The 13,102-nt window shown below is 44.3% G+C and overlaps 1 protein-coding gene across 6 annotated transcripts in view; it reads right to left on the reverse strand.

The window, feature by feature from the left end:
- The window catches only part of trip12 (thyroid hormone receptor interactor 12), a 28,543-nt gene that overhangs the window by 9,041 nt on the left and 6,400 nt on the right, over positions 1 to 13,102 (reverse strand). For 3 of the 6 annotated variants that reach the window (XM_079732497.1, XM_079732492.1, XM_079732493.1), the window contains 26 exons: positions 12,605 to 12,710; positions 12,331 to 12,467; positions 10,548 to 10,631; positions 10,281 to 10,376; positions 9,660 to 9,811; positions 9,305 to 9,340; positions 9,115 to 9,210; positions 8,936 to 9,028; positions 8,469 to 8,630; positions 8,181 to 8,249; positions 7,852 to 8,017; positions 7,262 to 7,379; positions 6,639 to 6,795; positions 6,054 to 6,207; positions 5,287 to 5,515; positions 4,566 to 4,684; positions 3,301 to 3,508; positions 3,111 to 3,211; positions 2,684 to 2,858; positions 2,417 to 2,558; positions 2,100 to 2,309; positions 1,717 to 1,868; positions 1,406 to 1,563; positions 1,132 to 1,205; positions 806 to 1,005; positions 543 to 670 (listed from right to left, as the gene is read on the reverse strand). In XM_079732497.1, coding sequence (XP_079588623.1) covers positions 543 to 670; positions 806 to 1,005; positions 1,132 to 1,205; positions 1,406 to 1,563; positions 1,717 to 1,868; positions 2,100 to 2,309; positions 2,417 to 2,558; positions 2,684 to 2,858; positions 3,111 to 3,211; positions 3,301 to 3,508; positions 4,566 to 4,684; positions 5,287 to 5,515; positions 6,054 to 6,207; positions 6,639 to 6,795; positions 7,262 to 7,379; positions 7,852 to 8,017; positions 8,181 to 8,249; positions 8,469 to 8,630; positions 8,936 to 9,028; positions 9,115 to 9,210; positions 9,305 to 9,340; positions 9,660 to 9,811; positions 10,281 to 10,376; positions 10,548 to 10,631; positions 12,331 to 12,467; positions 12,605 to 12,710 — 3,522 coding nt within the window. The remainder of the gene's footprint in view (positions 1 to 542; positions 671 to 805; positions 1,006 to 1,131; positions 1,206 to 1,405; positions 1,564 to 1,716; positions 1,869 to 2,099; positions 2,310 to 2,416; positions 2,559 to 2,683; positions 2,859 to 3,110; positions 3,212 to 3,300; positions 3,509 to 4,565; positions 4,685 to 5,286; positions 5,516 to 6,053; positions 6,208 to 6,638; positions 6,796 to 7,261; positions 7,380 to 7,851; positions 8,018 to 8,180; positions 8,250 to 8,468; positions 8,631 to 8,935; positions 9,029 to 9,114; positions 9,211 to 9,304; positions 9,341 to 9,659; positions 9,812 to 10,280; positions 10,377 to 10,547; positions 10,632 to 12,330; positions 12,468 to 12,604; positions 12,711 to 13,102) is intronic. The other 3 variants (XM_079732496.1, XM_079732495.1, XM_079732494.1) reach the window with 3 other exon arrangements.

Consider the following 13,102-nt stretch of genomic DNA (forward strand, 5'->3'; position numbering starts at 1 on the left):
ATTTGCAGGGGTATGCCTGCCTATTATTTCAGAATATTGGCTTATGTAGGCCAGTGTTTTATTATATTTCTCTGTTTTGAATGTAATACTGTGAAGCCATAGGCCTGTTTTTATGTCAGCCTGTTTTACATTTTTTGTTATTTGCACATTATGCCTATAAGTGTATGCTATATGCACTGTTGCACTGCACTATGTTGTTTTTATTTAATAGTACTTGACATGTTTCAAACAGGCAACACTATTGTTTTATATCTGTTGTTAAAGCACAGCTGTGCTTCATTGAGCAAAAACTAAACCTTAATAAATGGCTGATGGTGAATATTTGTGGCGTAGAGTTAAATGTACACACTTTACCCGTTTTGTTAAAAATATTGTTTTAATATCGTATATCGCCATTCGAACGAAAAATATCAAGATATGAGTTTTGGTCCATATCGCCCAGCCCTACACCAAGCATATTGATTAGACAAATTAGACAATTAAAAATAGGCTGGAGCTTAAGAGGTTAAATGCACGAGGGGAAGCCTTGGCCTGGTCCTCACCGTGCCACAGCTCGTCCTGCTTCTTGGCGTTGCGAGGGGAGGTCTTGGTGGGGGCGGTCTGTGCTCTGCCCCTTTTCCCCCCCACGGCGTCCTTGGTGCCGTCCTCGTCCTCCCTGACCGGTTTATACCTGACAGGGAAAAAAAAACAAACACACAGTGTTCAACGTGGTCGAGGACCTGGACGCGGTTCACGTACACGGACAGCACGTGGTGGTCCTCCGGTGGTACAGGACGGTGTCTGCGGGCCGTCGGGGAGAGGGTACCATATGGTGTGCGTCTTGGTCCAAATGCCGGCGCGCCCCAGCGGGTTGGCCTCGTCGTCGGTGGACTCCCTCTCCTCCTCGGCCTGCAGGCTGAACTGCCTCACGGCCTGGTACACCGTCATGTTGTAGGGCAGCAGGTGGTCGCCGATGTAGAACTGCAGTCTGTGGCGCACGCTGCCGGAGTTCAGGAACTGAGCAGCCTGGGGGAGTGGGAGCATGATGAGGATTCCTTGAGAATGTGCAGACTGTTGTTGGGGTCTAGTAAAGATTCATAGGATGGCATGATCATCCGTCTGGGAAGAATAAATGGATCTTCGGGAACCTACCAATGATTCATCTATTTCGTCGTCTGAGCCGTCGTCGTCACTGTCTTCGTCCTCCTCTCTGATTCTCCCGTAACCTGTATCGAGTGACCCGGGTGAGTAACCTGCACCGCCATTTATTTATTCATTTCCCCTCTTCTGTTAGCACCAGCATACAGCATACCAGACATGACTTAATGATATTAAATCATGTGCATGCTGATGTATTGATGCATACAAAATAACACCATATGCTGTATTCCATGGTTCCCAAGGTCATGTGTGGTGCGAGTGTTACCTCGGACCACCAGGTATCTCTCGATAGCCTGCACCAGGGCCAGGGGGTCGATCTTCACTGGGCCCCCCTTCCATTGTTTCACATTAGTGCAATCTGGGTGTCTCTGAAGTTGACACTTCAGCTGGTGAGTGTTGAAGAACTTAAGTGCTTGCGAGCCCCTGTGGATGAACATAAAAATACCAAAAACCATGAATATACCTTAAATGGGTGCGAAACACACAAACACGCATAGATAAATGAAGGAGGGAAAGTGAAAGAAGACCACAGGCGGCGGTATTATCTAAACACTCGAGGTGAGCGGACCCACTGACCTGCTGCCGCTGCCGTTGCCACTGGGAAAGTCGTGCACCTTAACAGGGAACTGCTCCATTTGGCTCAGGCAGTTGTTCATCTTGTGCACCAGAGCCAAGAGAGGCCCGTTCTCTGATGGATCCAGACGACCAGCCGTCTCCATTCCGGGAAGCTAAAATAAAAGTACGACACAACATAAGCTCATGCAATCATCCTTCAGCCAACTGTACACAAGTCACGCCACAATTGATCAAAGCTGTATGTGCCAAATCCCTTTTCTGCAAAATTAGGAATTTGTGGTTTCTGAGAGATTTCTCCCATCGCCAGAAGCTCTGCAAAACACTGCCTTGGGTCACAATTTCTCCCTTTTCAGCCACACAGACTGCATTCTAGTCCTCCTCACCGGACAGCCGTAGAAGACGTTGAGGAACCTCTTGAGCCGCACATCGCGGCCAACCAAGTCGCGGCCCACCCCATCGCGGTCCGTGTTTGAGGTCAGGTAGAGGAGCAGCTGCTTCACCAGGCCGCTGTGCTGGATCTCGAATGACGACACGTCCGACTCCGACACAATGCCCGAGATCTCCAGCAGACACTCCACGCCTCCGTCCACCTTCAGATTAAAAACCCACATAGCGGACTCTCAAGCATCTGCTTTCGCTTGCTGTTCAACCATCAATCAAACATATCCTGTGGTGGTGTGATGGTGGCCGTCCCATTTACCTGCATATTGAGCTGCTCGGTGGCAGCGCAGAGTCTCTGGAGAACGTTCAGAGCGGGGTTGCTGCAGTCCACGTTCTCAGAGTTGAAGTAGCGCTCCACAAACTTGCTGGCTGTTTCTTTAATCCAGGCCTTGATCTTGTCCCTAGAAAGATTTACTTATTACCGATTTAAAGACGGAAAATACATTCGCCCAGCTCAGTTTTGCTTGGCCGGGGGAAATACAAACAAAACTAACACAACAGAAGCGCAGTACGTTTGCAATGGTACCTGTTGTTTGAGATTGAGTCTTTGGGAGGTGCCCTTGCCAAGCCACTGACCCCGGCTGTGCGTGAGGGCTCAGAGTTGGCGCTGTTGGTCTGGGTTCCAAGCTTGCCCCACGTTTTGGGGTTGAGACTGGCCAAGAAGGAGGACTTAGGGGACTGAGTAGTGGTAGGGCTCTTTGCTGTGGGGAGTCAATGGAGATTGCCGTGTTAAAAAAAACAACAATGACAATAACTTCAAACATCTGCATTGTCTTCATCTATTTCACAAATGTATTCAACGGTAAATATTACACATAATTAATCATTACTATTAAATCCAATCCACAACTAACTGCTTGAGAAGTACTGCTGGGAATCTTGTGAATATCATTTCTTTACAGTACTGTAAAGCCAATTTCTAACTATAATTGGAAAGTGGTGGCAGGCCTTACCCTGATTGTCTACTTTGTCTTCATCTCTTGGGGGAGAATACTTGGGTCTTCTAGGTCCTCGTTTGGGTAGCCGCTTCCTCTTGAGCACATCACTTAACCGCCTTGAACCGAGTAAAATAGTATTAGTGACTGGTGTTCAACCGACTGCGGGGAAAAAAGCACGAGGAACGTGGCATTGCGACTCGCTCACCCCTGTGGACTGAGGTCCAGAGAGTCATCCATGCTGTGCTGGAAGCTGGGGGAGCCCAGGTCGGGGGTAACGTTGGTGGCGGCCGTGGTGGATGCGGTGCTGATGGTCGTGGTGCAAAGACTGGTGGTGCCACTAGTGCAAGCCTTTGGAGGACTGGTGACCAGGAAGCTTTCGGACTCTGCCAGGTTCTTCACCTGATGCATCACACCTGTGGAGCAGAGAGGAGGTTGTCGGAGAAGCCAAGCATTGACAACGCATTCTCGCGTGATAAAACTTAAGGAATATGACATAAAATGGTGGCCTTTGTGGTCATTCATGCCACGGAAGTGATGGGTTAAGGGTCAAGGTCCGCAAGCAAACAACCCCTCGCGAGTCATATTTTGATCATACCACGGAAAACAAATGAGTGCATAATGAAAATGGACTTATTCTAGGGCATGGACCTCTCAAGTGAAATAAATGTGTTTGTTTGTTACTCTGGACATGGTGTTTGACTGTTACCCGGAAAGTGTCCAGGGACTCCTACTCAATCTTATCGTATCCATGAACGGAATTTGCAACAACACATTCATTTGAATCTAGTAGCGCTGTTTTATAGCTATATTAATTTGGAATAGAGGACTGACTTGGGAGTTTATTAGTATACATTGTTATGTCTGGGCATTTTAGCCCCAAATCAACCAGGTCTGTTAAGAATTGTAAATGCTTTATATCGAGGACAATGACAGAAAGGCTGACACCATCTTTAAAGTGATGTGACTGATGACTGTTGAAGCTGGTCTACAATTGAATCTTCTAGGCGGATACCACTAGATTGGCGTAAGGTTTACATTTAGCAGACGTTTTTTTATACAAAAGGGACTTACAATAAGTACATTTGTCAAAAGAAAGAAACAATATAGCACTGTCAGTACAGTAGTGCCAAGCACCTACAACTGCAAGGTCAACCCCTTCCCTGTATACAACACAGATAGCTAGGATAGGATGCCTAATTCTTATTTTAAGTAGCAGGACGTACAACTTACAATAAGTGCATACATTAATTGCCATTGTTAGGGGTGTAAGGCGTCTGATTATGCATGCGTGGAGTTGTTGCATGGTCAATTAAAAGTGGTTGACAGGGCGATGGGTTGAACTTATTCTGGTTTGTACAAAATAAAACCCGAGCAAACCACTGGAGGAGGTAATTGCTTGCCGAGATCACTTTAGATTGTCTCTAGTGGAGCAGACTACCATTACAATGATATCAGTGCAGTATTGATTACCTTCTCTTCTAAAATAGACACTGAAGACGTCAGGCAACTTCTGCATGAGGATCTCAGCCATCTGCAGGGACCCTACTACAATCTTCAGATCCAGACTTGATAGCATGGAGGCAATGTGACTGTGAGGAGGAAGCATAGACATGCAGTGACCGGTCAGTTGAAGCTAGCATTGCAAAAGTTAAGTTTAGCTTGGCTAGCTACAAGCATTACCCCAGCTATGCTAAGGCAAAGCTTCGCCTTTATATGGACGATTAATTATATTAAAAAATATATATGACAAGAGCTAATAAATATTTTTAATGACACACTAAGTGAAGTTGAAGCACCATCTTTAACACAGAGTTTAACATGCGGATGGCAATGGAGGGAGATATATATATATATATATATATATATATATATATATATATATCTATATCTATATATATCTATATCTATATCTATATCTATATCTATATATATATATATATACACACATACACTCATTACTTCATAGATGCATCTTTATTTATACTTTTTTTAATCTAGCATATTTAATGTGGTAGTAGTCAGTGACTTGTCATAAGAATGTCAGTGGCTAGTCTGACTCTGTCTTTCTGTTGATCTGACCACGAAAGACTTGACCTAAAGATGGCAGCCGACTCAGAGAAGCCGTCTTGCTTGTCCTTTCCCTCCTACGCATAACATTTAATGGACTGCTGGAAACTCGGGCCGCGTTTACCTGGACACAGAGTGGTTCCTCAGAACGTCCTTCAGCAGGTCTGCGTCCGCAAAGAAGATGATCCTGAGAATGGCTCTAAGGCACTTGTGTCTGACGGCAGGGCCGGCGGAGGAGCTGTACACCTCGTACAGGACCCCGAACAGGGTCTTGATGAAGCACTTGGCCAGCTCGGGGTCATCCTTCATCAGCTGTGCGCGGGCGTCCTCCCGCCGCACCTCTTGGTGGTTCCCTGGAGGTACAGACACAGTGGTTTCAACATCTTGCACCGTTGTGGCTGTTAACACCTTTTATTGCATAAAGCAGACAGAACCAGGGTGGGGAAATACTTCAATAGGATATTTTATGGTCTGTAGGGTATTGTATCATGAGATTAAGGTATGGACTCGTCATGATCGCCAGTTTTGCCCTTAAAAATGATCAAAATATAAGAAATTATATATTAGGAAGGAAAACTTGTCGCTGGTATTAAATGACCATATACTTTACCGCAATTACCTTCAGTTTGACTGATAAATATGGTATTTTGAATTCATAAGCATGATATTTATCGATATTGTGTAACACTTCCATGGTTATCATGACAATACATTTTTTCCAGATTGCCCAAACCCATTAGGAACCCCATCCCCAATAATGTTCAAATAGGCTTTCTGCAGCCATGTCGTTTTGATTTCTCCCTCGCAAGCTAAATCAAAACCTGTAATACAAAACTCAATGACGCCAACGCACGACTAGCCATGATACCCTGGCACTGGGCTCAGCCTTACCTGTATTGGGATTAGCAAGAGGATTCGGTTTCCTCTGGATTCCTCGTGCCGTGCCTGTGTCTTCATTGATCTGCTGCATAGAGTTAAAGTCAATGGTGTAGACACGTCCCAGGGTAGACAAGCTGATCTCATCCTCTCCGTTCTGGTGTGCCGTCTGCAGGAGTCGACAGCCACGTTTAGCCACCACGCGTCACTGTCACTTATTGTCACTTACTGCTGAAGTTAAGGCCACTAACGAATGCCTAGCACGTGGAAACTAAGGCCAGTGTACTACGGACATTTAAGAGCCCTCCCAGATAACGGCTGCAAAGCAACGGGATAGGTTGTCTCCGAACCAATCGATTATTCATCGCGTTTTAACGCTTGCTACTGCAAAGTAAGTTTAGGAGGAACGGTCACTGTTTCAACATGAAATAAGATGTTACTAATCGTGGCCATTTGTTCCCAAAAGGGATGTTGCCTAGCATAACTGAATTGACTTGATTAACATTCAACCAAATACCAAATCTACGCAGCTTAATCTTGTTGATAAATAATGTCCCGTCTAAAAGAATGCACATGTTGGCAATATATAGACACGCATACCTCAATGATGCGGCTGTCGATGCGGTTGTATGGGTGCCAGAGCCCCCGGTCATCTCTCCATTGCCAGATGGCCCCTTCGGTGGCCTGAGCACTGCCCTTCTTCAGCATGACGTCCACAGCAAAGATGCCCTCTCTTGGCAGGCAGGGCATCAGCTCACTTTAGAAACAACAGGGGTCGGTCAGGAGGACGCCATATGCCACCATGTATTCTAGCATACTCTATTTAAAAACACCATTGAGCACCAGATGGGCGGATTAGGTTATGATCGTCGCTGGGAGGGCATACATTAAATCATGGATTATATCTCCCCATAAGTAGTCACTGGATTTATCTACGGGTGGCTCGAATGAATTTGTTTAACTCCTTCACCACAATACAGGCACAATGTTTCAGTTAAAATTATGACGATGAAAAGAATAATAAATTGATGGTGCTTATCTATTGAAATAACATGATTTCAATAGATATTTTCTAGCCAGGGGTAACCACATTTCAACAACTGAAAATAACATAAATGGTACATTTGATAAACAATGCATTAACATGAGCCTGTTATGGAGGAGGGCCCCACGACAAGAGAAGGCACTGTGTATATTGAGATGAAGACGCTCTTGAGTGTTACCATATGAGGGAGGTGAGTTCATAGAGCTCTTGAGGGCTGCGGGGAACCAGGTCAATTTGCTCCTGGCAGCTACCGTTGGACGCGCCACACAGGAGGAAGCGAAGGGTTTCGGCTATATCTGCAACACACACAGATACACACGTTAAGTTACCCTTGCAGGTCAAACCGCATCTAGCACTGAGGACATGAGTATAAGGGAGACAAAAAATATATAATTTAACTTCTAACAAAATTCTACATCAAACATGTTATTTAATCAAGCAGGAATTTCCACTGTGAGTGAAATATCTGCCAGAATGTGTTCCACATATTTAAATGGTAGATTGGTTCCTTGCTTACATAACCTATATTGCAAAAGCATAAATAAGAATAAATAAGTAACTATTTAGGTCTTTAACGGAATACAGACACCGGGCTTAGTTAGACCAGACGACGGATTGGGAATGGCAAGCCAAGCCCTGGGAATGGCCAGACTGGGAATGGCTGTACTTGAGAGGAGAACAGAGAACAGAATATGACTAAGTGACCAAGCACGCTTTTGGCTCGGTGTGTGTATGTGTGTTTATTAGTGTCAGTGACACGACACTCACTCTGCTTCATGAGCTGCACGGCCAGGCAGGGGCAGTTGGAGCACATGAGGGAGAACATGCGCACCACCATGATGAACATCCCCGAGCTCAGCACCGGAGGGGTCACCACCAGCAGCTGCTGAATATTGGTCAGCAGATCCGAAGAGGCCACTTGCTGCAGCAGGTTCTAGACACACACACACACACACACACACACACACACACACACACACACACACAAAAGAAAACAATCAAGGAAAGTGGCCCAGAGGACAAACAAAGGATAACAAACGCATACCGTGTACAACATTGGTATGACAACCATGAATAGGGGCCGGGGCTACGCATACCTCCTCGTGTTGAAAGTTGTCAACCAGTCGGGCGAAACATAGACAAGTGCTTTCAACGGATTTCTTATCCTGGAATGGGAGAAAGTAACAACTGATAAGTCACCGACCAAATGCAACCAAAAAATACAGATACAGTATCAGAGAGCGTGTTGCGGGAAAATGCAGTTAAATTGATAGAACAAAATACGTGCGTGCCTGTTTTTGAGGGCAGTTCTACAATGTATTAGTATATGAACTGATTAATTATGATTCATATTTAAACATGTTTTCCTCTGGCATGAATGGTACCTGGTGAGTGAGTCTCTGAGTCAGCAACGGTAAAGAATCAGCAACAAAATTGAATTCATCGGGTGTGATGCTCTGGCAGCAGTTGGCTGCGATGGCCAGGGCATTCCTCTGGGCATTGATGCTGAAGAACTCCAAGTACAGCAGGCAGTCAGCGAGCCCACCCTATGCAGGAAGAGACGAGCACAAGGATGACTAATGCATGTCGACTGTGCCACATGATGTTCTGATGTCACTGCAGAAACCCTTTCCTCGAGTTGTGAATCAGCAGAATCAGAATCAGTGACATGGTGTGAGGTGGAAGTGTCTGGCTATGCTTCTCCATCCAGATCTATCCAGCTATCCATCCAGAGACAGATCCATCCATCCAGAGACAGATCCATCCATCCATCTTGAGACATTAATAGTCGTGGGCAAACAGTTCTGCGTTGAAGCACGAGAGGGAAGGAGTAAAAAAAAGCAGTACTTACAGCCTGTAGAATGGCTTTGCTGTGTCGCCTTGACAACATCTCCAAGGCAGTTAGCGCCTGCTCTGCTACGTCAATGAACTGTATCACCTGAAGCTGCAATAGGTTTAAAGAGGCAGATGAGCATGTCTGTAGGCCGTCACCAAAAAATAATGCATGCAAAAGCAAAAGTAACACCATACCTTTTCCAGGAAGACAGGAATGGCATCGACCACCACAGCAGAAGATCGAGGAAGTGCTTCCATCATATAGGTGAGAGCACGGGATGCATGATTCATCTGTGTGCATGGAGGGAAGACGGTCTGAATGCAGCCTCCGCCGTAATGGACAGCACATACATTTGTATACATATTCAATCTCAGGAATACTTACAATATCAAAATTATGTTCCATCTGTAACAATGCAATCTGTAATAGAAAGTCAGAATATTTAAACATCACACAAGGACATGGACAATACCTGCAGAATAACTGTTACGGATCACAATAATAATAATAATATACATCAATCAAATACATTTAAGCAAATGTGTTCCAAGACAACTTATTTTCCCCAACTAAAAACTACCTTAGAAATATGCTTTGCCTCCATTTCACCATTTTTGAAATGGTAATCATGTTTGATGATGCATACATAAATCTGAGTGGATGCTAGGTTAGCAAGAGTAATCAGACCGGGAGCTTTCCATCGAGCTATGAGCCGTTACCGATAGAAAAAGTGTCTTACCAAGGCTGGCACCACACTCTTGACTGGGAAGCCACCCAGTGTTTCCTCATTGCCCATTACCAACAGCTGGCACATCTCTATGGCAGCCTGGAGCTGCTGGGACTCGTCGCCTGTGGCCTGCAGGCCCTGGAGCAGCTGCTGAGCTTTGGAGCCTGGGAGCGACAGAGGGCACAGGATGTAAACAGCAGAGAAAACACAACAACCTGGGTTGGCGTGACACTCGACCAACATGCTTTTCAAGTTAACATAACTTGTCCACAGAGTCTACCCTCAAATTAACATAGCAAAAGGTTACCAATCGAGACCCTTCTCACATTCATAAAATTATACATTGAAAATGCTGTTGCCTGGAGTTTCAGGGATCGATTCATTTAACCTGTTTTCTGCATCTCTTGTTCACCTCTTTAAAATCCTTTTTAACAGTCTGGCCTTATTACATAATTAGATTGAACTTTAGATCACCTGGTCAATTAAATAAATTATAGGTCTGGTAAGAGTCTACCCATTTAAAAAAAGGGGCAAGACATGTATTGGGACTTAACTGCAAATTGCCAATTTTGTTTTTTAGCAAGCAGACAGGAAAGAAGAGAACAGGTGGAAGTGTGAGGAGGAGGAACTCACTGGCTCCACTGCCTATGGTCCTGTGGAACAGCTGCGACATGCGAGGCCCGAGGGGTCCAAAGAGATGTGGGGGGAGACCTCTGGCCTCCAGTAGGGCTGTAGACGACCAAGACAGCAGGGTTAGAAGGGCAACCGTGCTAAAGCTGGAATGCAAATGACTTGCGGTTTCAAGAAGGACAGAATGTGAAAAGTAGGTGACCTGCTCCAAACAGTAGTGGTTTAATACAAACAGACCTTGTATTATTTAATAGTGAAGAAATATATTACCCTGTAATCTCCCCATTTCAGAGTCGTCTGACTCACTCTCTCCAGAGGTAGTCATGCCAACAGCTCCAGCAACTGAACTAGAAGCTGTTGAGAACAAAAAAAACATTTCAGTAATGTTACCTCAACTGTCCCTGGTAAATAAGGCTTTAAAACTTCTTCTACTAGGGGAGGAAGGGACAAATGCAGACCGATACGTAATTGTTTGAGTGATAGGCTATGTTATTTTAGAAATAACATTAATCATGAATCAAAATTATTAAAGGCTCTGTAGTTTCTGTTTCCATAATCATATGGTTGGATAGACGGTAGAAGGTGGGTAGACCACTATCCATTGCAATGCTGCCCAGCACGGCGCTCGGTGGCTCGTCCGGTGTGCAACACACTTTATATTGAAGCTTTGACAATACCAAGTCTGTCCCGGACAAAGAGAGGATCTGAAACCCAATCACCTTCTCAAAACAGCACTTGCCTGATATTACGGCTAGTAGGTAGAGTAGAATGAGGGTAGCTCTTTGGCCAAATATTTAATTTAGAGATTTATTTAATTATATATTTGTTTATATTCAAGATCTTATTTGGTTGACTACAGCCCTAGTAGGGATGATTTCAAATCAAAAAAGGATGTCGGGAAAATTTTGCGAGTATAACAGCAGGACATTGCATTGAATGGATGGGGTTGCTAATTTAAAATCATACCTCAGCATTACTTGGCTTCTGGAAGGAAAACGCTGTAAGTTCTACAATGTTTTGTATTATGGGGGTTGCGGTGTAAAAAAAAAAACTTTTTTTTTTTTACAAGAGTGCCATTGATGATCTGATAACCCCTTTGTGTACTGGCAGTGGCACTATCCAATTATTGTCTTCTCGTAGTAGATCAGGGAAAAGCCCTCCAAATTTTGTCTTTTGAAAAACATTAAAAACATGAACTCAACTCGAGTCAATAGCAGCAGTCATATCATACCACTGGTTAAAATGACTAGACAAAGGAGCTTTCCATCTCCAGAGACAAAGCCAAAGTTTGATACACATTAATTTCAGTACTGTTTTTGTGTAAAAGGCTAATTACTAATAATCGGGTTACAAACTGAATGGAGATTCTGTCATGAAAGGACGCACACATTGTCATCATATGGTGAAAGGTTAATTTGTTGGTAAAGGCAGTTGATCATTACAGGAGGCGATCCTAATATGCCAATATATTATATTAAAGCATTTAAGCCACAATAAAGCCATAACAAATTAGGCATAATTTAGCTGCATAAATTAAGAAATATAGCCTATATGATTTGACGATCAATCAACGATATGTATTGTTTGAGGATTCAGATTAGCCGGGGTGACCCCTAGTTTAAAGCATACAATTTGTAATGAGATTATTTCTAAATGGCTTGCCCCCCCCCCAAAAAAAAAAAAGTCTTTCAAAATATTTTTCAGATGTGTTTCCAGTCAAAGTAATCGGAACATTCGATCCCAGGAACTACTTTTCAAGGAACTAAAATGTTCTTTATGCCCGTTGTAGTCTGCATCTCAATGTTAGGCAAATTAGTCTGCTGATGTATGGAAAAGCCACAGCTGTTTGTAAGCTACATTGTAACAACATTAATAGAGTTGATTCTTATTGGAAAATCCCCCATGTCGTAACTGATCGTAAGGTTTCAAAGTTACTGTTCTTTGGGAAGTCCCTAAGTAGGGACTTTATTGGGGGGGGGGGGGGGGGGGGTGAATATTATATAAAAAATGTGTGAATATTCTAAACCAAACTGTAGCATAGTGAACAACGTACCGGAGGCCCCTTGCGGTGCCTCATCAGTGCGAGCGGCGGATGAGTTGGCCCCATCCTGGTTGTTGTCGGAGTCGGCCATTTTCTCCTGTCGGCGAGCGTCGGCTGCCCCGCGCTTGCCCAGGCCTGAGCCCCGCCGACTGAGCAGAGGGAAGAGAGAGGGTGTGAGCCAATAGCTCAGTGGGTCCATCGCTTCAGTGCAATAACCATATCACTGTGGCCAATAGCGCGAGCTAGCTCAAGGCCTGGGTAGGTCCTCCCTTGTCTGTTCTGTTACCTGGTGCTGGCACAGGAGCCCGTGGTCTTCTGGCGTGTGCTCCGCCGAAAGCTGGGGAGCTCTGCTGGAGGAGACTCGCTGCGCTTCTTAGTGGACTTCCTCAAACCTGAGAAATGAAAACAAAAAGTACCCAAAACTATTAACAAATGCACCGGCTACCTCTATTGTGAAAACATTTCCAAATAAAAAGCTTTTCTTAAAAAAAAATAGGATCAAAATCCCCAGAGACACAGTATACATAAAAACAGGAATAGCCTTGTTGTTTGCCTTTGGCAGTGGGGGTCAAGGCAATTCATACTTTATAGAACTCTAATCATCAGTGTACAATGTAGAGCTTTATTCACCAGTAGGATGAATTACAGAAATACACTTGTAATTCCATTTCATGCATTTGATTTACCATATTTTGCTGTCGGTAATCAAAACGAAACTTGAGAAGCAAGTTACTTGAAAAGGTTGGAACCATTAAATTACCAAAAAGATAAACCTCTTATTAAC

This window comes from Pollachius pollachius (assembly GCF_949987615.1).
Source record: "Pollachius pollachius genome assembly, chromosome: 3".
Lineage (NCBI taxonomy): Eukaryota > Metazoa > Chordata > Actinopteri > Gadiformes > Gadidae > Pollachius > Pollachius pollachius.